At 36.3% G+C, this 25168-nt stretch overlaps 1 protein-coding gene across 3 annotated transcripts; it reads left to right on the top strand.

The window, feature by feature from the left end:
• The first annotated feature begins 3501 nt into the window (after window positions 1-3501).
• Window positions 3502-16568, top strand: C4H21orf91 (chromosome 4 C21orf91 homolog). 3 transcript variants are annotated; one of them, XM_070750280.1, is made up of 5 exons: window positions 3502-3538; window positions 8509-8639; window positions 11051-11581; window positions 12811-12873; window positions 15498-16568. In XM_070750280.1, the coding sequence occupies exons 2-5, from the start codon at window positions 8516-8518 to the stop codon at window positions 15656-15658; spliced, it is 879 nt and encodes a 292-aa protein (XP_070606381.1). In that variant the 5' UTR covers window positions 3502-3538; window positions 8509-8515; the 3' UTR covers window positions 15659-16568. The 3 variants fall into 3 exon arrangements, with proteins under 3 accessions (XP_070606381.1, XP_070606380.1, XP_070606379.1); XM_070750279.1 differs by lacking the exon at window positions 3502-3538 and adding an exon at window positions 8002-8122; XM_070750278.1 differs by lacking the exon at window positions 3502-3538 and adding an exon at window positions 8116-8376.
• The last annotated feature ends 8600 nt before the right edge of the window (window positions 16569-25168 follow it).

Below are 25168 nucleotides of genomic sequence, written 5' to 3'. Positions count from 1 at the left end.
TGAACTTTACATGCTCACCCCAGGCGTTGGATTTGGAGAAAGCAGGTGCACTCTCACCAATGACGCTCACACATCAGCTGGTCTCCCACCTCTCTCTCTGTGTGTCTCTCTGTGTGTCCTTGGGGCTCTTCACTATTCCTTTTCTTTCTTCTTGGCAACTTTTTGGAAATCCAGGCTGGCTGAGAAGCAAGCACGAGCCGCAGTGGAGGCTTCCCTTTGGGCAAACTTCCTCCTCCCCTTCTTTCTCCTCTCACAACCACAACAGCCAGAGAGACATAGAGATAGAGAGAGATACATAGAGATTGGAAAGACAGAGAGGGAGAGACAGAGAGAACGATACTGAGAGAGAGGAGACAGAAGGGGAGAGTGACAGATAGAGAGTGACAGAGAGAGACATACAGAGAGGGGGAGAAGGGGAGAGAGAGACATAGACACAGAAAGAGATACAGAGAAAGGAGGGAGGAAGGGGGAGAGAGTTATACAGAGAGGGGTAGAAGGGAGTGAGAGAGATAGGGAGAAGGGGAGAGAGACAGAAAGAGGGGGGATAAACAGAGGGGGGGGGATAGAGTATGACACAGAAAGAGAGTGGGAGAGAGGCACCGAAAGACACACAGAGAGAGAGATACAGAGATGGAGAGAAAGGGAGAAATATATATATGTCAAAAGAGTTTTGTGGTTCCAGATGCTTTTAACAACAAATTCTCTGCCCTAGTGACTGGGTGGGTAGGCATGGTTAGGGGGTCATGTGACTGGGTGAAAATGAGTGACATCACGTTGGCCATGCCCACTCAGGTTTTGTGACTCACAGTGTTTTCTTTTCTGTGGGAAACAAGTCCAAATGGCTCTTTGATGTTTTAAGTTTGCCTACCCCTACTCTAGGGTCTACTGTGTTTCCCTGAAAATAAAACCCTTTCTTATATTTTTTTCAACCCTGAAATAAGTGCTTGGCCTTATTGCCATGCATTCAGAAACCAAATTGGGCTTATTATACGGGGGTGTCTTATTTTGGGAAAAACAAGGTACAGTATTTACAATCGTCATCAGGTCCTAATAAGCGTTTGATTCTATTTCAGTTATTTCCGACATAATTATTTTACCAATAATTAAATATTGGTAAAAATAACCAATACTGTATTCTATATCTCTCTAGTTCCCAATCTGTTCAACATTTTCTTAAATAACTCTTTTTGTTTTGGTCAATTGTATATTATTATAAATTCTTAAATCTCGGCTTAAAATTTCTTAAATCCAAAGGAGATAAAAGATGTCAAACTAAGCTCACGTTTTAGAAGGTCCCTAATATCCATACATTGGCTAAACCCACAGTTCTCAATCTGTGGGTCACAACTCCTATAGGGGTCGAATGACCCTTTCACAGGAGTCAACTAAGACCATGGGAAAACAAATATTTCTGATGGTCTTAGGAACTGAAACATCACTTCTTTATCCATCTCCAGTTGGGTCCACTAAACCAGGGGAACCTCTGAGCATGCCAGAAGCTAAATTTCTGGCATGCACATGCATCACCATCTTGTTTGTGACTCTTTTTTTTTTTTTTGGCAATATATTTTTTTTTTGCAGGATTGTCCATGAACGCCCCTGACACATGGCCACACAATGCAGGAGGAAGCAAACAGGCAGTGACATAAGTTAGAACCCAACCCTGAGTTTCTTAATAATTTCATTATTTTATGATTGGGGGTCACCACAACATGAGGAACCATAATAAAGGGTCACAGCATTAGGGAGGTTGAGAACCACTGGGCTAAATTAAACATGTCCACGTGATTAGACAATACATCTGGCCAGTTTAGTATCCTTTCTAAACACTACTATGATGAATAATTAGCTTCCAAACAAAAAAATCATTTAGTAAGCTATTTTAAAGTTATCTTCAAAAAACAAACCATTATTGTATGTGATGATTTGCCAAATAACATGATCAAACATTCAAACTGAAGCAGCATGAGTTCCAAAACAGGATTAGATCCAAATGTGATTAACAAAGCAGGTTGGCAGTTTCTGAATTCATTTCAGTCACTTTTCATCCTACCATGGAAATTAGGCATTTAGTAACAATGAGCTTAATGCTGGATGTCTGGCATTTTCTAAAGACTGGGGTTTTGCTTGCATATACAGCAAGGTATCTCTTTAACACTATGTAAATAGAACCAAATACAGCTTTTACTTTCTATTTAATGCACTATAATGAGATTCTGCCAGCTAAGTGTGACCAGTGTTGTTCCTGTGGGAACTTTTTATAGACAACTTACAAAGATGAGGCTGTGGTCTATCATATGCTTGATAATGTTCCATTAGATATTATACAGTACTGAAAAATATCACTACAGTAACTGTTTTTTAAAAAAATAAAATGAAATGCTACCTTAAAATTTAATTATACCTTCAAAATGTGAAGTAACTTAATTTTTCCCATAAAATTGATAGCCATTCATTCATTTCTCTTTCTTTTTTCATATACTATGCACTTACCAGAAGTGCAGAGTCTGAAATGAAGTCCAAACATTTTCATACAACTCAATAAAGTTGAGTGTACAAATAAAAGAAATATACAATCTAAGCTATTGGAAACTGGAACTCTGTGAAAGTGAGAAGGCTGCTTTCTTTCTTTCTTTCTTTCTTTCTTTTTCTTTCTTTCTTTCTTCCAATACACATTGAAGAAAATAAACATGTAGTAATATATATCAAGAAAAGGATAGAAGAAAAGATATAAGAATAAAACATGTCAATGAATAGAGGAAAAGATATATGAATGGAAGAAAAGATATAGGACATATAGGAGAGACAATTGGACAGGGGACGGAAGGCACACTAGTGCACTTATGCAACCTGGAGAGGTCAATTGTGGATAGTATAAGGGAAAAATGTTGGGGGTTGGGGTTGACCCTAGGAAGTCCAGTAATAAGTTCCATATTTTTACAATCAAGCTCTAGTTGAAAGAACATAATTTTTCAGATTGTGGGAGAAACATTGTTGAAAAGACTATTCCATAAAATACCTCTGATCTCTGAAAATTGAGTTAATCCCGTAGCAGGCGACCTTATACTATTCCTTAAGTGCCTTCAAATCATTTTAATTGGCTTGCTCTGAATCCCAGCACTATTAGAAGTAAAATTAATGTCTCTTTCTCAGCCCAACCCCTTCACAGCGTCGTTGTTGTTGTGGGGGAAAGAAGAGAAGGACGATATGTTTGGATATGTTCTCCCCCACAAACAAATAAACAAACTTTCCACATTTTCTGTCTCCTGAAGATTTATCAACTATCTGTGATCGCATGCCTAGGTGTAGGCGGCGCAGCATAAGGGTTTGCATGCAAAACTGCACATTTCTTTGTGGTTGTCCAGAACTAAGCACTCACGTCACAAATTGAAATTACCCCCTCTCAACTCGATTGCCCAATAATCCGCTTTCAGAACACATTTTAAAAAGGGAGCTTGCAAGTCTGTAACTGTCAGTGACGTCACGGAAAACTACTGACAAACAGGAACTTTAATCGCCTTCCTCCTAGTTCGTCAGGGTAAGCTGAAGATCACGTCTACAATTGCTCCTAAACAGCAGAGATAACAATAGAAAGAAGTCGACTTAATTATGGTCTTCAGTAAAATTCCCCTTAGTAACCCGAATCACTTGTGGCTGAAATGGAAACTGCTCAATAAAAAGCCCTGGAAAACCCCCAGAGTTTTAGATGCGGCAAAAACACATGAAAGAGTTTAATTATGCTTTCATTCTGTTTAAGGAATATTTTTTTCATTGCCAACCCACAATCCATATTAATATAGTATCGTAATAGAATTTGATACAAAATATAGTATTGAGGCAGCGGCTCCGCCTCACTCCATTCTACGCGACAAGATTGGGGGGGGGGGGGAATATTTATTTTATTTATTTAATTTAATTTCTATGCCGCCCAACCCCGAAGGACTCAGGCAAGAAAAAAACGGGCAAGAGTGCTCCGCAAATTAGTTTGAGCTTCTGGGAAAAAAAGGTACGATATGCAGTATAAATGTAAATATAAACTGTTTAAACCTCAATACTAACAACAATTAATCACTCCTCTTTTCCGTGGCTTTTAAAAAGTTATCTTTTTAAAAGTTATCAACCTATTCTCCAAAACACCTGAGGGTAGAACAAGAAGCAATAGTGGAAACTAAACAAGAAGTAATTTAGAATTAAGGAGAAATTTTGTGAGTCAGAACAGTTAATCAGTGGAACAGCTTGCCTCCAGAAGTTGTGAATGCCCCAACACTGGAAGTTTTTAAGTGGATGTTGTCTGTCTGAAGTAGTGTAGGTTTTCCTGCCTAAGCAGGGGGTTGGACTAGATCACTAGAAGATCTCCAAGGTCCCTTCCAACTCTGTTGTTGTTGTTGTTATTATTATTTATTACATTTGTATGCCGCCCCTCTCCGGAGATTTGGAGTGGCTCACAACAACAAAACAGTACAAATCCAATAGTTAAAGCAGTTTAAAACCCTTAATATAAAAAGCAATCATACATCTCATACAAACCATACATAAAACGAAACGGTCCAGGGGAATCAATTTCCCCATGCCTGACGACAAAGGTGGGTTTTAAGGAGTTTGAGAAAGGCAAGAAGGGTGGGGGCAATCCTAATCTCTGGGGGGAGTTGATTCCAGAGGGTCGGGGCCGCCACAGAGAAGGCTCTTTCCCTGGATCCCACCAGACGACATTGTTTCGTCGACAGGACCCAGAGAAGGCCGACTCTGTGGGACCTAACTGGTCGCTGGGATTTGTGCGGCAGAAGATGGTCTTGGAGATATTCTGGTCCAATGCCATGTTGTTGTTGTTGTTGTTGTTGTTGTTGTTATTATTATTATTATTATTATTATTAGCTTGTCTCATGTCAAGTTTTTATTCCTCAAAAGCTAATCTATTACAGTATTTGTAAGTCCAAGTCAACATTCTAGTAAGTAGCAAATTAGCATGGCTCTCCTTACCTTATTTGTGGAGATTCTCAGTCATCCAGGTCTGGTTTCTCTTTGAAGACATTTGGCTTCTCCTATGAGAAATGAAAGTCTTCAAAGAAAAAACAGTGAGCCCACTTGCCTCTTGAAAAAGCACCTTTGGTTTTTTACCCAATTACTGTAGTATTAAGAATAGCTTGTTTCTCATTTTCTATACCTCTAAGATGTTTGTAAATTCAGCAGTGTATCATTTTGCAATAATATTAGTTGCCATTTTATTACTCTTGCAGCATGCTATACTACTGTTTGCTTTTTATTAAATGAACCATAAGATCTGAGGAGATATTAAGCCTGACTGGTGCCAAGGGTAGTGTCATCAAGGTCATATAGGGCAGTGTTTTTCAACCAGTGTGCCGCGGCACATAGTGTGCCGTGAGACATGGTCAGGTGTGCCGCGAAGCTCAGAGAGAGAAATAAAGCAAGAGACAGAGAAAGAAAGAGAAAGAAAGGAAGAGAGAGAGAGAGAGAGAAAGAGAGAGAGAGAGAAAGAAAGAGAACAAGAGAGAGAGAGAGAAAGAAAGAAAGAGAGAGAGAAAGAGAACAAGAGAGAGAGAGAGAAAGAGAGAGAGAGAGAGAACAAAAGAAAGAAAGCAAGAGAGAGGAAGAGAGAGAAAGAAAGAAAGAGAGAGGAAGAGAGGGAGGGAAGGAGATAGAGAGAAAGAGAGGGAGGGAAGGAGAGAGAGAGAGAAAGACATAGAGGGAGGTAGGGAGGGAGAGAGAGAGAAAGAGAGCAAAAAAGAGAGGAAGGAAGAGAAAGAAAGAGGGATGGAGAGAGAGAAAGAAAGAGGAAGGAAGGGAGAGAAAGAGGGAGAGAGAAATAGAGCGAAAGGGAGGAAGAGAGAGAATTTTTTTGTCCAAACTTTTTTTAGCCCTCCCCCCCGCCCCACTCAATGTGCCCCAGGGTTTCGTAAATGTAAAAAATGTGCCGCGGCTCAAAAAAGGTTGAAAATCACTGATATAGGGTACTTGAATACAGGAATTAAGAGATGCAAACATTTGCAGTATTGTTTGCATGTAATCAGAATAGATTGTTATTAATTATATTTAGGTTGTGTTTGTTGATTCTTATAAAACTGAGTCAAGTGAGTAATTTCTTATTTTAGATGCCTTTGTTTTCCTTGCATGCTCAACCCATGGCTCTCCCTGTTGCTCACCATCTTACTGGTCCCATATCTAGTCCTTGTTATACCGTCACCTGGATTGTATGTTCTGATTGTGCTCTAGTTGCATGGATATACTGTGTATATACATACAATGACAATAAAGTATTGATTGATTGATTGATTGATTGATTGGTGAGGCTCATGGTCTGTCACCAACCATGCCACTGCAAAGTTTCATATAGGGTTGGTGGCAACTCTCTGCAGGAATGCTGTAGTATAAATGCTTTTGACTGATATCCAAGCAGTGCACTTTTTAACGTATTTTAAAATCAGATTTAATTAATTAATTAATTTAATTTAATTTTTTTTGCCACCCACCTCCCCCACAGGCAGATTGATCCTGTGGGTGACCAGTCAATAAAGTATTGAATACATATACCATATTTTCATATTAAAATAATTTCATTATTTAAAACAATTATTTTAATCATACATATTTACAAGATTTACTAGATGAAGTACATGAAGTAAGGAAGTATTTCTTGGCCCTAGATGCACTCGCACACTTAAATATTGGATGCAGCATTATCCATAGCAGTCTTGAATGCATGTCACAACTTGGGATAGCCCATGTAAGTGAGTTTATTTTATTTTATTTATTTATGTATTTGTCAAAGAATTATAGGATGGTATTTGTACAAATAAAACATTGGATAAGTAATGATAAAAAGTAATGATAGAAGACAATAGAACAGTAGGACAGGGACGGTAGGTACATGGTGCACTTATGCATGCTCCTTCCAGATCTCTTAGAAAGGGGAGAGGTCAATTGTAGATAGTCTAAGGTTAAAGGTTACACATTTAGTTTCTGCCTTCATGTACTTAGAAGCTGGTCAGGATTTCTGAAAGGCTGAAGGCAAGCAAAAGGAGCAGCTATAGCATCAGAGTCTATATTATTCATGGCTGAACTTTCTCCATGATCTGTAGCACTGCTTTTAATAGAAATACTGTACATAACGGAGAACATGATGATGGTCGTTTGAGCTGTGCTGACCTATGCATGAAGTTCCTGGTCCTCTACAGAATCATCCACCCTGCCAATAGAATAAATTCCACTTCCTGGTTGCTGCATAACCATTGATGCCACTGCACATGAACTATAGTTCCTATAGTTAGTAGGAAGTAACTATAAACAGGGTTAAAGATGCAGGTCGTTTATTTGAAAATATCTACACAGAATTACATTTAAATTAGAATTATAAATTAAAGATATATAAATTCATTGTAGTCATTAACCAGCACAAGGAAATTGATTTTCCAAACATCCAAAATGAAATTAACAATCTTGAGATGTATACAAAAATTGTGGTTAAAATGTATTACTATTACTATTAATCTTCTCATTCCTATCACCCATCTCCTCCTACTTATGACTGCATGAATAACTTTGTTGCTTGTATTCCTATGATTTATATTGTTTTCCAGTATGATTTGATTGCTTATTTTTTACCCTATGACTATCATTAAGGGTTGCACTTTATGATTCTTGACGAATGTATCTTGTCTTTTTATGTACACTGAGAGCATATGCACCAAAGACAAATTCCTTGTCATAGGGGTCAAATAAGCAATGAAGAAACAATCAATATTAATAAAAATCTTAGGATATAAGCAACAATTATTTAAATGAACAAGTAAGCCCCTTTTTTGCTAAAATTTATTGTTGAGCTTTGAGGGGAAAATAAGCTTAACTATAGTAATATCTGACAAATCTTGAAGTTCCCAATCATCCTTTATTATCTTCTAGTATCGTACCCCAAATTTCACTTCCGAAGACTGGGAGAGAGAGAAAAAAACTTCTCAACAGGAAATGCGTAACTCTGCCGGAGTACATCTATAGCTTGCAGGACTGGTTGCTACTTGTCTGGGTCTGACGATCGTGTTTTCCTTACACCGTGGGGAGGGAGGGGCAGAATTGTGACTTTACCGTGCTGCCGAATCAGAAGGAGAGGAAAGTAAATATTATTGTAGACAAGTCCCATTTTCTAGAGAGAAACAAGAAAAGAAGGAGGGAAAGAGGGTTGGAGAGGTGGTGGTGGTGGTGCGAAGCTTTCTCCATCTCCTAGATTTCCACCCCTTCCTGGCCAACAATGGTATAGTCCGGAAGCAGGCAAAGTCAGGATTTCCCCCATGCTGGGAGGCCAGGTTTAAGCTTAGATTTGCTGCTGTCGCTTTTCGCTGCTTCTGTTGCTCCGACAGTTTACTAAAGGTTACTAAACTATTTTAATTAAAACAGTGTTTTTTCTGGTTTTTCTGACTCGCTTGTCAAATCTTGCGTTGGAAGCTAATATTCACATTGTGAGTAACAATAACAATAGATTATTAAACTTTTCTCTTTTAGGGGCATTATGACTGAAGAGCAATTTGTTAACATTGATTTAAATGATGATAATGTTTGCGGCGTATGCAAGTTAGGAACAGAAAGAGAGACCCTTTCCTTCTGCCACATTTGTTTCGAGCTAAGCATTGAAGGTAAGTGTCATCTTAATTTCAGACATCTGGAAAAAATATCTAACTTGAACAAAAAAAAGCCTTTCAATTTCCAGATTAGTTATGATAGTATCTTATAAATATCTTCCTGTTTTGCTAACATCGATCCGTGAGTGGAAAGATGAGTTTGTTTGTTTTGTAAAGTTTGTTTCTAGTTTAGAACTTTGATTTTTCAGAGATATAAATCACATAGTAAAACTCTCTGTAAAAAGGCTCCAGTTCATCTATTTCTGAACTATTCTGCAAATAAATTTTAAAAGATCACTAAAATGTAACTCATATTTATAATATGCATTAGGATGTTGTGAATTTATGAACTTATCTTTGAAGCCTGTTTGGTTTAATAGTTAAGGCTGTGGACTAGGCGTGAGAAACTTGAGTTCTGATCCTGCATTAGGTATGGACCTAGTTGGATAACTTTGGACCAGTCATTCACTCTTAGTTAAAGGAAGAAAGTAATGACAACCCAATTGAAAAACTTTTGTCAAGAAAATTGCAGGATTTATGTATATATTTACCATGAAACAGGTTGGACTCAAAGAGTGGAGGGGAGGGGGGAACCTAACATTTCCCCATATATAGTTACTTATGTCATTTTCTAATTTGATAACATCGTTTTACCAGTTAGTTAAAAATTTCCCCTTAGATTTTAAATATATTTAAAGTTTTCTATATCCTAAATTATGGTTCCTTAGTTTTCTCAATGAAATAATGCTTTTCTTGCATTTTTTTGAGAAATTTGCATGTTTGAACAAAACAACTATCAATTGTCTTGCAGTAGTGAATAAAATAGACACATTATTTTTATTAATCCTCTAGGAGATGAAAATTATGAAACTTTATTCAGAAAACCAGCAACAATTTCAAGCATCATAAGAATTTTGTGATAAATTGTGCTTTGAAAGTAATTTGTTCACTAGAAAAATTCCATATTACAAAACAGGGTGCATGTCACTTCCATTTGTTATTTATGAACAGAGATAATTTTAAGTTTCTGCTTTTTCAAGATTCATAAATTAAAGGATCCCAAGTTTATGATATTACTCACATGAAATAATGTAGCCACACAGATACTAAAAGTTATTATGCCAACACTAATATCTGTGCTAAGATCATTAATCATAGTGCTAAGAAGATACAGAATCCTGTAAGACTGAATAGTTGGCACACTGTTTCTCTTTTCAATACATTTGTAAAGAATACATTGAGATTCAGCGAGTGACAGAATTAAATGCTCTTGATAATACATATATAATCATTACTTTAAATTCAAATGTATTTAGAATGGTGTTAGTTACTACTTCGGGCACTCCCTTACATGCTTAAACATTTGCAAAAAAAATGGTATTGGACATTAGTGTTACCAAAATACAGATTTATCCAGTTTTTTATTTGATGTTTAGATTATATTCATAAACTTAGCCACAGTAGTTCATTTGGTAATACTTGCTCAAACAGCTACTTTGTGGGTTTCAATTCAGCCTACCTCTCTGCTGTAACACTTGTGGGGGTTTATATTAAGAGAATCTACATTTAGGTCACTTTTCGTTCTCAGGAAGGTCAGATTTAAAACAAATATGAAGTTGAAAAATATAGTTCTATTATTCGCAAAACACTAAATAAAAGATATAACATCCATATCCAATGGAAAAAAACCTGCATATTCTTTCAAATGAAAAGAATTCAGATTCATTTGCAGTTGCATAAACATTGCTGAAGAGGGGAAATAGGAGCTGCATACTATGTTTTTAGATTTATTTTTTTTGAAAAAAAGTCTATTATAGAGAAAGCTACTTCAAATTTCATGATCTTGAAATCTAGTACATGTACATTTGGTGACCATTCAAAGTCACAATGGCGCTTGGAAAAAAATGATTTATGACCATATTTCACACGACTGTTGTAGCATCCCCATGGTCATGTGATCAAAATTCAGATGTTTGCCAATGACTCATATTCATGATGGTTGCAATGTCTTGGGGTTATGTGATTACACTTTGTGACCTTTTAACTAGCATACTCAATGGGTAAGCCAGACTCCGTTAACAACCTTGTTACTATTATCCATGATTCACTTAACAACTGTAGCAAAAAATTAATGTAAAATTGGGCAAAATTCACTTAACTGTCTTGCTTAGAAACAGAAATTCTGTGCTCAATTGTCGTAAGTTGAGAACTATCTGTAGCTAGCCATATCTGCAGCCTATTTCCAAATTTCCAAGAGACAAATCATTAACACTGCTGTGAGATAATGGAATTAATTTATTATGAAACTAATGAAACAATGAATTGATTACATTTTATATACACACATACATGGTGTGTGTATTACTTTTAGTCTATAATTTAGTATTATTCATGGAATTATACTACTTATTTTTTCCCTTTCTTAGGAATACCAAAGTCTGATCTTCTGCATACAAGATCATTAAGGGGACATAGAGACTGCTTTGAGAAATTCCACTTAATAGCAAACCAGAGTTGCCCACAATCAAAATTGTCCAAAAGTACATATGCAGAAGTGAAAAACATTTTGAGCAAAAAAATTAACTCGATTATACAGTATGCACAAAATAAAGATAAGGATTTGGATTCAGAAGGTTCGAAACCACCACAGCATCGGATTTTTAGTTTTAGACATCAGAGAGAAAGAAAGTTACTTCCACAGTTTGATTCCCAAGTCCCTAAATATTCTGCAAAATGGATTAATGAAAGCTCTGGGAATATTACAAACTGTTCACAGAGTATTCTAGAATCAAGAAAACCCAGTGATTTTAGATTTGACATGTTGCAACAAAGAAGTGCATCATTTTGTTGTAATAATTCATTATGGTCTAGTCACAATCAGTCATCGGAATTGGGAAAAACCAAAAAAGATCCAGATGCTTGTATACGAAGATTTCCCCAATACAGCAGAGAGCAGTGTAAGTCCAAGAAGTACGGTAATTTATAAACCTGTTTGTATATATAAACTTTGTAGTACTTGAAAAATAAAAATCTAACTTATAAGCATTGAAAAAAGTAAATGTTCAGTTGGTGCATAACTTTAATTATTGCAATTTCAATCCAGCAATAGTGTTTGTCAACTAGTCCTCGCCTAAAGAAACATTTTTAAATTGTGAAATACTGTATACTAAATAACATGCCCTCTCTTAATTAAAAAAACTACTTGGAGTTCATACTAATTTAAAACTAGTATATAAATCTACAACTGTTTTATTTTGTGCTTTGTTAATGTGATCTACATTTGCCTTCAACAATATAAGTTCCATTAAAGGAGCACTATTTGTTTTGATTATGCAAATGTATACAGTATTTGCATTGTTGACTAAATATATACCAGTCCATCTATCTACTTCAAGAATATAATGTAAGGCTTATAGCAATCCTAGGTCAGCTAGGAAGGACTTTAAATTGATGAATTCTTCTGGAGCCTTCAAAAACAGCCCTATAATTTTGTTAAATCTCTTTTCAGGGCAGATCTGCAATATGATAATAGTTATTATTTCAAAGTGTAAAAATTATTTGGATAAAAGTTGGATGAATCATTTTAATAGTTGAAAAATTGCAAAAACAGCTTTTATTCACATATATTGCATTGTATATTAAAATAGATGTTAGTACTTTTAGTAATTTTAATTATAACTCACGTGCCTGGCCACGCATTACTGTGGCTCAATCTTGGAAGTCTTGTAGTGCAATCCCCTGCTCAATTTTAATTTAGAATTACAGAATTGGAAGGAACCTTGGAGGTCTTATAGTCAAACCCCCTGCTCAACATATTCAGAATAACAGAGTTGGAAGGGACTTTGGAGGTGTTCTAATCCAACCCCCTGCTCAATTTATTCTGAAGAACAGAGTTTGAAGGGATTAACATTAGAGAGCAAGGTGACATTTATTGTCATTTGGCAGATGGGTCAGCCAATCTCTTAAAGCAGGTGAGTGGGCCAGGGAGGGATGGAGATATATATATATTTGTTTTCATAGATATTTACGATCTTGACATATTTGGGTTTCTTCCCGTGTAAGATTCAGAAATTTCTGGCAACGTTTCGACGAGGTCCCACTCGTCATCTTCAGGCTGGTGCATTAAAGCATTGTTTCCTATTTATATACTCTCATTAACAATTTACTTTGTCTTCAATTCATACAGTGAATATGATGCCTCTGATAGAAGTTGAGCAACTGAATGGGAAACTACTCAAGCAAATCCATGGTGAGATACATTTTAATATTTGCTGATTAATGCATTTAATAAGCCTGTATTTTCCTATTTTATATCCCTAAAAAGATTTATGTTATGTATGTGTATATATGTACAGTATATGCCATTCCTGTCATCAATAAAGTGACTCTGGGTGGCTTATTTGCTATATGTTCTGTAGCAATGTTTCTTTTGCTCCCACAGTAATTATGGGTAACAGTCAAATTTAAGGGATACATATCAAATGGAAATAAAAACAAAAACATTATCTAGGCCCCAGCATTCTTTACATTGCACATCTTTTCCAGCACTCGTATAAGGTAATAATAATAATAATAATTTATTAGATTTGTATGCCACCCCTCTCCAAAGACTCGTTAAGCAGTTCAGATTCTGATTAGAGAAGTCAGATCTGAAAGTACCTGGAAACTTACTGTGACTATTCAATTGTTGCTTATTTATCTGTCAGAAAAAATAGTAGTTTTTTCATGGTAGTGAAATTTGTAGGAAAGTTTGTATATATAAATATAAAGAAGCTAATTGGAATAGGAATGTTTGAGATACATGCCTTTATCATCATTTTTTAAAAATGCATGAAAGAATTTTTTCCAGTCAGAAACCAAATTTTAAGGCTATGTTTTAGGAGGTGAAAAAGGTCTAATTCAATAGAAATGTATAGAGTTTGATTTTTAAAATGTCATTGTCAAACCTCCATCGCTGGAAGTTTTTAGGAAATATTGGTTATTTATCCTTTCCAGTCCTATGATTCTCTATGTCAGTAACCTTGCTATTTTAGCATGTTATGCATCTTAGAAACATACAAGATTGAGGGCAGAAAAAGACCCCATGGTCCATCTAGTCTGCCCTTATACTATTTCCTGTATTTTATCTTAGGATAAAAATATTGTAGCAAGAATGGATTGTATTGTTGTATTGTCTCCAAGAGGTACAAATAGGTTAATGGGAGTTTGTGCCATTGTGATGCTCCTTTCTAAATGGATTAAAACTGATTAACTGGTAAAGCATAAGAGATTCACATTTTCCATAAGGAAAATGTGGTTCTAAAGTCAGTCTTATAAATAATGCAGTACAATACTTTGATCATCTCAGGATGAGCAAGGATAAATAGTGAACTGACATACCTAAATTAGAGTTTCTCATTCTGAGGAAGGTATGAGAGAACCAATGGAAATATTTTCTGTCATTTAGTTGAACAGTATCATGTCCTACTTACAAAGACAATTTAGAAAGCTAACAACCACCGAAAGACTGTCCCTGTGTGAATATTTATTGAATGTGTGTGTATATTTCACCTTTTTTTGATGCAGTCTCATTCTTTAAAACCCAGATTTCTGAGTTCTTCAATTACATATAGCAAGTGTTATGAGTGGTCCTCGGGCAACTCTGGTAATGATAGATTGTGAGGAGGATAAGCCACGCCCATCTTGATACACTGGGCCAGTGGTTTTGCCAGCTGATGCAGAGAGTGGGAGTGAGGGAGAAATAGACCTGGATGAACTTGAAAGACCACCAGAGGTGGCAGATATGCCAATGACAATAGAGTCTGACTTGGAGGAGGAGGAAGAACGAGCCTTTGTTAGATACCCGTTTTAGAAGACTAAGATAAAAACAAGAATACTTGTATGGGAAAAAGAAGTAGTCTGTGGTTAGTTAACTCTAGGGAATTGTTGACCACTCCCCATAGGTATTGGGAAATTCGGGGTGGAGTTTCAACATTTGTAATAGAGCCAGTTGATGTTTGGAGTTCCTTCCAAGTTACGCTTGCCCACTGTTATTTCTCAGTTAAAATCCTTGGAGTAAAAGTGCCCTGTCTGCAGAGAGAAAAATGTAAGTCAGTGAAACTGGAGACACTTTATCTCATAAAGCAGTGGTTCTCAACCTTGGGGTCGGGACCCCTTTGGGGGTCAAACGACCATTTCACAGGGGTCGCCTAAGACCATGGGAAAAGACAAATTTCCAATGGTGTTAGCAACTAAAGCTTCTATTCTGGCATCTCGGAACGTATTTTTACAATCCAACCAATCAGGCATTTACAGGGGGGGTGTCCCTCTGACCTCTTGCCAATCAGCTTAAAGATCTGTTGGAAGAATTTGCGCTAAACTTATAGTTGGGGGTCACAAGATGAGGAACTTGTGTATTAAGGGGTCGTGGCGTTAGAAAGGTTGAGAACCACTGTCATAAAGGAATACGCAATTAGGTTTGATCTTCGACATCAGCCTAGATGCTGCACTGTTACCTGTTAACTCCGCTCACTGGGAAGCTGCCAAGATGAACTCACATGCATGAATTTGGCTTGTATAAATGATGCTTTCTATATAAAAAGGTTGACTTAAAATATCAATGCCTTTGTTTTCAATCTGCATAAGCCCAGGATAGAATAGCAAGCAGAACTTTGGGGAAGATTTTCAATCAGTTCAGATACCTTAGTTAGGACAGATTATTAAAATGGTCCCAAATTGCCACATTCCATGGCACATTTATGTTGAGGTACAGCTACAATTCACATTTTAAAATTTGTTTTTAGCTATCTCATAAATGAAAGTACATTGTTGCAACTCTTAATTAGTATAACTATTTGATGTTATAGGCTAACATGCCATCATTATTGATTTCAGATGTGTTTGAAGAGTTAACGAAGCAAGTACAAGAAAAAGACTCCTTAGCTTCTGAGCTTAATGTCCGTCATATTGCTATTGAACAGCTGCTAAAGAACTGTTCAAAACTGCCATGCTTACAGATGGGACGGGCAGCCATGAAATCCAATGTATCCATATAGCTATGGCAAACTTGCATTTTTTACTTTTGCTTCTCTATGAATTAGACTTTGGGGAAAAACTTGCACATTTGAGCAGTATTTTGGGGGGGGCGGGAATTACGCTTGTGCGTACACAAGGTAGCAACATATTTGTGTTTTTAAAAACAAAAATAAAGATTGATAGCATTTTCATTTCATATACTCATTTCCATTATTGAACTGTGTGAATCCATTGCTTCATGGTACAATGGGGCACCATGTCTTAAAAACATGGATGTTTAAGAGCTTTCCACATTGGTTATGTGCATGCACACACATTGCCCAAACATGATATGATTACCATCTCTATTGGCAGTATTTTTGGAGGAATGCCAAAAATTCTAAACATTTTTCCAACCTAATAAATATTTTCCTTTGTCACCAATTATCAATATTTCAGCTTAATTTAACTAATACTTCTAACCACTTGTAAATAACCTGGGACAACAAGTGAAATACAATTTTAAGTATTAAGAAATAATGGAACCACCAGTATTCATCTCCATTTTTTATTTATTGCAAGCAATATTTTATTATTGAATTTTATAAAAAAGAAAATATTTTAGGTACTTTTCCAGATCTTTTTATAAAAGTTTTGAATTATAAATAGCATTTTACCTGGTAATGGGTGTTTACTCTTTTTTCAGGTCAGTGTAAATTACCTTTCATGGTGGAAGTTGTTTTAAAAAAAGCTTGTTCCCAAAGACATCTCTGCAGTTGTACAATATTACCTTTAATTTTAAGAGAGTATAATTATATCAAGCATCACAAATTTGAGCCAAGAACCTACTTTTGAAATGATGGTTCAGGCTTTGTTAATATAAGTAGAGCTCAATTTCAGTTTTATAAGTGAATTTCTATTGTTTATAAAAAATAAATGCCTTTAAAAACACATAATGCCTCAAATGAGTTGTTCATATTACTTTATGTCACTTGTGAACTTTATAGAAGCTATAAAACTGTTAAACACTATATTAGATTATGGTCCAGATGTTCTGCAAACAAAATGTTTTGTCACTAAAATACAAAAATACTTGACATTCATGGAACAAAAGTTGCATAGGCTGAAAGTTGACTGAGGAATCACATTCTGTTAAATCTATTTTTTGTAAATAAGCAATGTATGAGTGTGTGTTTTTTCTCAGATCTCAACTTTTAACATTGGCTTGAGTTTCAGAAATGATCTTTCCATTGATGATACAGGCTGTCCTTGATGATCGTTCCAAATTATGGCCTTGGAAAAAGTGACTTATGCCCTTATACATACATACATTATGAGAATGAAAAATACTTTAGAATGTGTAACAAAGTAGCAACAATGGAATATCTGCCAAGAAATACTACATACTGTATCTCTCTCAATTTGTTTGCTGCCTATTCACAAGTGTACTGTAACTTATAATTAATTGCCTGCAAACAAGAACTGATGGGATCACAAAATAGATCAAGTCTTTAACATTCAAAAAGTCTTCCCACCCTTAACAATTGTTTTTAAGAAAGACAAAAAAACTCCGGGTAGTGGACACTTGAGATAGCAAAATAGAATAGAAAGCTGAGGAGGAGGGGGGCAATACAAAGATCTGAAAATAAAAGTAGAGAAACTGGTAAAATAAAGCAAAGGTAGTCTGAATAGTAATAGGCTCACTGGATGCAATCCACTTAATCTTTGAAAAAATAATTGCTAAAGCCATTTTCAGTTTACCTATTGTGACTACCATCAAACAGTATCTGCCTATCCAAAAACTTTAGAAAGGACTTGACATGTAGATAAAAATCTACACATTCGGCTAACTGCAACAAAACATACTGTAATTTGAGCAAGTGGCTTTGAACTAGTCACTCTTGTCAGCCCTAAGAAGGCAATAGTAAATATGTTCCGAAATCTTGCCAAAAGAACCAGCAGACATCTCAAAATAGTGGTCAGGAGTTACTTCCAAAGATTAATTTGAGGGCACCAAATTTATATGCTGCCCTGAGTTTTCGGAGAGGGGCGGCATATAAATCCAATAAAACTTGAAATTTGAAACTAATTAACTAATTTGTATGTTGTCCAGGTTTCAAAAGCTAAATAAGGTTCCGTTCCTTTTCTGCCCAATTGCCTCTTTTTGCCTCATGTAAATTTACTTTTCCCTTTCTCTTTCCTTTTCCCAAGTCACTTACCTCACTCTACCTGTATTCGTCTGCTTATTCCTCCCCCTCTTCTGCTAAAAGGAAAATGAATAATGTGGTTTTGCTAAAGTGATTTCTATTTATGAGAATCAGTGGCTGTAATATTCAGATAGGCATTTTATAAATGTAGCTGTGGCTTTCATCAAAGTGACAAAACCAATATTGTAACCATGCCACATGTTTTTCCCCTGATGGTTTTATCAGTTTGACCTTCCTTCCTTTCCCATGAATGGCTGAAATAAGTAATTTATGTTACCATTACATTTAAAGACTTTATTTGTTATTTAAAAGTTACTCCTTTTTTCCTTAGTCTAGAAAATTAAGAATTTACTTTTTGTGTACAAGTACACATGCACTGGAATATCAAATGATGCGATTTAATGGGTTTCTGCTACACATTTTAGCACTAAAAAGTGCTATCATGTCAATGTTAAGAGATACAATCTCAATACACTAAAGTAATAGAAACTAAACTAGTTATAGAAATTAAATGAAAATATATACAGTGGTACCTCGGTTCTCGAACGCCTTGGTTTTCGTACATTTCGGATACTGAACAAAATTTTCGGCAAAAATTTGCTTTGGTATCTGAACAAAAATTCGGATACTGAACAGCCACAGAAAATTTTGTTTATTATCCGAAATGGCTGATGTCTATGCCTCCTGCATGTTACACCCCCTCTCTGCAACATGGGGTGGGGGCTGAGTCCAATGAGTTCCAGGGCGACGTAGCAAAGCAGCTGCCACAAGATCTGAATGGATGGGGTGAGACGGAATGGTAGTCGGAATCCGACACGCCCATTCTGGCCGCCCGCTTAACAGCCTCCCAGTCTCTTTAGTCTAACCGTTCCAAGCTGCAGGAGGGGTGGGGGCGGCTGCAATACCAGCAGCTTCAGGAGGCTTCTTTCCTCAGTGCTTCGTCTTGTTACCTGCAGGCAGCTGCACCAACTTTTTCCTTCCCGGCGGCAGCGGCGGCGGCTTCCCTTCAAGGAGCAGCAGCGCCGGGAACGTCACGTGATGAAGAGAAGCCGCCGGAGCCATCTCAGAAGTTGCCGCCGTTCCAGAGGCTTCCTTTCATTATGTGACATTCCCAGCACTGCTGCTCCTTGAAGGGAAGCTGCTGCTGAGAAAGTTGGTGCAGCTGCCTACAGGTAACAAGATGAAGCACTGAGGAAAGGAACCCCCCCGAAGCTGCCAGTATTGCAGCCACCCCCACCCTTCCTACAGCTTGGAGCGGTAGAGCTCTTCAGATTTTTATCCCATAGGAAATAAAGAAAATAGATTTAATTGGTTCCCAGCAAGTCAACAGTGGCTGGCAACCAATTAAATCCATTTCCATTATTTTGTATGGGATAAATTAATTCGGTACTCGACCAAATCGGTTCTCGACCACACTTCAGGAACGAATTGTGGTCGAGAACCGAGGTACCATTGTACTTCAAGTTGCTTAATAATTATGCAACTTTTAAATCAGAGTTTCAATCCTAAAGCTTTATGAGCCCCAGTGACTTCCTTGCAGTAAGCTGTTTAAGCTAGAAGTCTACAGTATGGAACAGTAAATGTTCTACTTTCTATATCTATTAATTCTTCCCTAATCTGAGCAGATTGTTACAAAACCAAAATAATTGTTCCTTAAAAAACTGAAATTCAATAAGTATGTCAATATATATCTTAAAATGTAAAACATTTTCAATAAATGTGAATTAAAAAATAAAAAATTAATTCAAAATCAAAAATATAAAATGTTAAATGAACTACCTTATGAAATGTTTCTTCCTTTCCGGTGACATAAAATTAGTTACATAGTCACATTGTTGGCCAATGGCAGCCATGAGAGGATCTGCAACACTTTTGCACTGATGACTTGAAAAAATAGTAAGATTTTTCAGTATTTTTGCAGGGTGAACTTGGTAGGCCTAGTCAGTATGCACCAATATTAAGGCCAGATTCTGATCCTTTTATGAAGTAGTTGGGGTTCAAATCTCATCACCGACTCAAGGCTGACTCAGTCTTCCATCCTTCCGAGGTGGGTAAAAAGAGGACCCGGATTGTGGGGGCAATATGCTGGATCTGTTAAAAAGTGCTATTGCTAACGTTGTAAGCAGCCCTAAGTCTAAGGAGAAGGGCGGCATAAAAATCGAATAAATAAATAAGTATAACAATTAAAAAGTAACAATTTGTTATCAAAATGAACCATAAGTGGTACATTATACATATTAGGTACAGATCAAACCAGCCAGAAAACGTCTGAAGCTTTCCATTCCTTCTTTGGACAATACTGATTCAGACTTTCACTAACTGGATGTCTTTTGGAATGTAACCCCTCAAATTAAAATGTTTTGTGGCATTTGAGATGTTTTTTGTACAATATTGGCCTGTTTGGTATGGGAAAAATATAGAATGGTTACTTTTACATAATCCTGGTTATTATATTCCTCACTGTATGAAAAAAAAACCCAATTTCTATAATTTTCAATAATAATGTGAAAGTTGATATTTCAATTAAGTAGGCAATTTAGAACTATAAATTGAAAGAAAAAGTAAAATAAAAATGAATTAATGTATAGTTATTACACAACTGTAGATAATGCTAGTACAGTGGTACCTCATCATGAGAACTTAATTGGTTCCAGGAGGAGGTTCGTAAGGTGAAAAGTTCGTAAGATGAAACAATGTTTCCCATAGGAATCAATGTAAAAGCAAATAATGCGTGCAAATCCTTCAGGAAAATCCCAAACTTTAGAAGGGAGGCGAACAGAGGGCAGGGAGGAGCAGCTAAAGGGGGCGGGTGGAAGAAGCAAGGCTAGGCTAAAGGGTGAGTGGGAAGGAAGAAAGGCAAGGGGCGCCCCTCCCTTTTCTTTCTTCAAGACACCGTTTCAGTTCCTTTGCAAGCACGTTGTTCTCTGCAAAAATTTTCCTCCCCCAAGCTGCCCCTCCCTCCTTTTCTTTCTTAAAGACACCCTTTCAGTTCCTTTGCAAGCAAGTTGTTCTCTGCAAAATGTTTCCTCCTCCAAGCCGCCCCTCCCTTTCTTCAAAAAAGGGGGAAAAAAGAAATCCCTTCATCCCAGCAGCAGCTGCTTGGGTTCGTAAGGTGAAAATAGTTTGGAAGAGGCAAAAAAATCTTAAACACCGGCTTCGTATCTTGAAAAGTTCGTTAGAAGAGGCGTTCGTAAGATGAGGTACCACTGTATTTTCCTTTTTCTAAGAAAAGTTGTTAAAAAAAAAATCCAAGCAAAATCAGTACTAAATTTTTATCATCCTGTATTATGTATGCCCTCTGGTGGTAGAACTGTTAAAAGTGCTTCCGGTACATTTTCACTTAGTATAAAAAAACAGCCCTGTTTTTATAAAAAATAGACAAGTCATGTCCTATTGGATCATTGTTTAAGCGATAGTTCCTTACCTAAACAGAAAAAAATATCATCTAGATGGGCAAAAAAAGCAGTTGAAACAGGAGTAACTTCCAACTCTCTACTGGCTTAGCCATTAGAGTTTAATTGTGGGAAGCTAGTAAAGAACATCAACATTCTTCTCTCCCTCCCTCTCTGACATTCTTTCATTATCTTCTTTCTCCCTCCTTCTTTCCTTTCCTAGTTCTTTCCTCTCTCATACCTTCCTTCTCTTCCTCCCTCTCTTTCTGTCATTTCCTTATTTCCTTTACCCCTCCCTTTGCCATTTACTTTGCTTGTGGGAAGTTTGCAGAGAAAACCAAACCAGCAGGAAGTTTCAATTCCAGGGTCAGGTGGAGGAGCACCTGAAGGATTATAAAGGGACTTGTGGTCAGAAATGGTATGTGGGGCTGCATAAAAGGTGATATGTGAATTGGGAAGGTCTTGGCATATTTGGGTTTCTTCCTGTTTATGTTTTAGAGATTTCTGGCGATGTTTTGATGAGGTCCCATTCATCTTCAGGTTGGTGTTTTTGGCTTTGTGCTAGGGTGAACTAGTGCTTTGCTCACCCTAGCACAAAACCAAAATCACCAGCCTGAAGATGACGATTGGGACCTCGTCGAAACGTTGCTAGGAATCTCTGAAACTTACATGGGAAGAAACTCGAATATGCCAAGACCTTCATGCCTGTACCCGTGAAAATCTATGAATATATACGCTCACCTCCCATTCAGAATGGTTGATAATTTGTTTTGGGGAAGATAGCCAACTAAAATACATACCTGGGTAGAGATCTCTAAAGGATTTTCCCTGGGGTGTAGCTGTCCAACTTTGCATTCCTTCAGTTTTTATGACCCTCCCAATCAGGGTAAGTCAAAGAACTTTCCATTGGAACCCTCCAAAAACAGCTGTAAGCCAGAAAACAGCTTCTGGAATGTGTCTCTGATGCCATTTGCATGCAAAAAACAGCGGGATGGGTGTGTGTCTGCTGTAATCTGTTCATGGTTGAAGCCTCCATTTTGAAATTCACCTTTCAAATGGACAGTAAGTTGTTCCTTTGTCTTCTTTTCTTTTTTGGGGGTATGTGTGTGTGTTTATAAAGTTTTATTTATTTTTCTCGACCATACAATAAAATAGACATGAAACAGTTAAAAAAAAAACAGCTTCAATGTCAAAAATTAACAATACAGTATATAACATTTCCATCTCAAGTAAAACATTTTAAGGAGCATCCCAAATTACATTTTTCATTTAAACAGTTCTATCTTCTTTTCTCAAATACTTAAAATTAACTAAATATCAAAAACATTAATATTTTGAAATCATGAACTAATATTTCTATCCATCTATACATTTAAAGTTCCCTTATCTACTTAATTCCCTAGCACCAACCTTTTAAAAATATGGTAACACACCTCAGCTTTTATCTAATTTAATCTTTTTAAGTCTGTGTTGTATTGCTATCTAGTGCTGCCACCATTCCTTTTTTCGTCATCTGGGTCTTCACCTGCCTAGTCTCTAATTTTCATATATCACTTCAAAAATAATTTTAAAATTCTTAACCATTTTAGTTTCTATCCATTCATAAAACTTCCCCCAGATTTTATATAGTCAGAATCTTCTTTATCCTTAAGTTTAAAAGTAAGTCTATTCATTTCAGCACATTCTAAAATCTTCCCTAGTATTTCTCTTTTGTTTGGTATCTTATTCAATTTTCAATTTTGTGCATATACTGTTCTAGCTGTTGTCACAATATGTTAAATATTTCTTCTTTATTTAAATTCTCTGGTAAGATGCCCAGAAAAAATATCTCTGGTTTAAATTCAATAGTCCATTTCAATATATTCTGTATCCAATGATGAGTCTCTTTCCAAAGTTTTTGAGCTTCCGTTCTCTTCTTAATCACCTTCAAAGATTATTATTCTTTTTAAGGTAAAGATTCCCCTCGTACATATGCGCTAATCATTCCCGACTCTAGCAGGTGGTGGTCATCTCTGTTTCAAAGCTGAAGAGGCAGTGTTGTCTGAAGACATCTCTGTGGTCATATGGCCAGCATGACTAAACACCAAAAGTGCATGGAACGCTATTACCTTCCCACCAAAGCTGGTTCCTATTTTTCTATTTGCATTTTTGCATGCTTTCAAACTACTAGGTTGGCAGAAGCTGGGACAAGTAACAAGAGCTCACTACATTACGTTGCGCTAGGGATTGGAACTTCCATACAGCTGACCTTTTGTATTTATTCTTTTTAAAGTCAAGTTAAAAAGGGAATCTTTTTTAAAATCTCTTTTTAACTTGACATAGAAAGAAAGAAAGAAAGAAAGAAAGAAAGAAAGAAAGAAAGGAGTTTGCTAAGCCAAGCCAAATAAGGAAATATGATAAAAAAAATGCTCTATATGACTGAGAGACATAAAGCTGGATTTTTAGTTTATTATTGAAGTAACTTATAGCTTGATCTTTGCTGTGGGTGGCTAAAACTTTCTGATCCTGACTAAAAGTGGAAGCCAAGATGGTGGAATAAAGTATTAGAAATATACATATTTGAAAGGTCCCTAAATAAAATACAATTAATAATCCAATAAATAAAATCTAATTTGTTGACCAACAATGCTCCAAGGATGGTAAAAAAAAAATCCTATCAAACTATTGAGATGCAAACATGTGAAGAATGTTACACTACCAAAACAACTTTGCAAACAACTGAAACTTCACAATAGCTGAAAATGCAGGGGAGTACATTAGAGTTTTGGAAGAACTTTTACTATTATGGTTTAAATATAAATCTCTCAACACAACTGAAAGAAGAGAATCGAGAAAAAAGACAAATTTGGGATATTAACAATGTTGAAGATTTAGTAATAAAAAGGCAGGCCTATAACTCCTAATAATACTTCTGCAGAAGAAAAATATTTTACTTAATATATATACCCACATACTGTATTTTTGGGACCATAAAACGCACTGGTGTATAAGACACTCCAAGATTTCAAAATAGGAAAAAAGCTTTTGTCCTCCCCAGTCTCCCAAACCCTCTGCGTGTCCCATTTTTGCAAAAATGGGCCAGTTTTTCATCCTTTTTTGGGGTAAAAAATGGGGATGGACAGAGGGTTTGGAAGGCCTGCAGGGAACTCCTGGAGGTTTGGGGGAAGTCAAAAACACAATTTTTTGTAAAAAATGGGCAATTTCTTGCCCATTTTTTTTCACAAAAATGGGGTGGGCAGAAGAACTGGGAAGCCTGCAGGGAGCTCTCAAGAGCTGGGGGAAGGCAAAAATGCTGTTTTTGTGAAAAATGGGTCATTTCTCACCTGGGGTTTTTTTTGTTTTTTTTTTGCAAAAACAAGAGTGCTTTTGCTTTTCCCCAATCCCCAGAAGTTCTCTGTAGGCTTTCCAGACCTTTGCCCAGCCCATTTTTGCAAATAACCAGCCCATTGTTTGCAAAAATTGGATGCAGGGTTAGGTCTTCGGGTAGCAAAAAATGGCTGTATTCACTGTATAAGACACACCAACATTTCCACCCTCTTTTGGGGTGGGGGTGGGGATGATGCATCTTATACTCCAAAAAATACAGCATGTTATGTTATGTTATTTTATATTATATATAATGCTTAAGTAATTCTTAAAAGTAGGCAAATGTTATTGAAAATATATTTGAGAGTATATTAAGAGAAAATTAAAGAAAATTATGTACCAGTTTAAAGAAAAACTCTGTGTTAAAAAGGATGGTTATAAAAGATAAAATATTACTCTATAAGGTTAGTTTGGATGGGGAGATCAAAATGTAATACAATTTAAAACTTGTATTAAGAAGTTGAAGAAAAAGATGTACTAGAATGTTTTGACTAAAAGAAGTTTTAACGCTTTTAAAAAGGATGAGTAAAGAGGGTTATTTTTTCAATAAGGTCAAAGAATTTGAAAGAATACAATTAATCTTGTA

This window comes from Erythrolamprus reginae, chromosome 4 (genome assembly GCF_031021105.1).
Source record: "Erythrolamprus reginae isolate rEryReg1 chromosome 4, rEryReg1.hap1, whole genome shotgun sequence".
Lineage (NCBI taxonomy): Eukaryota > Metazoa > Chordata > Lepidosauria > Squamata > Dipsadidae > Erythrolamprus > Erythrolamprus reginae.
Note: the sequence above shows the minus strand (reverse complement) of the source record. Positions and strands in the feature narration are given on the sequence as shown.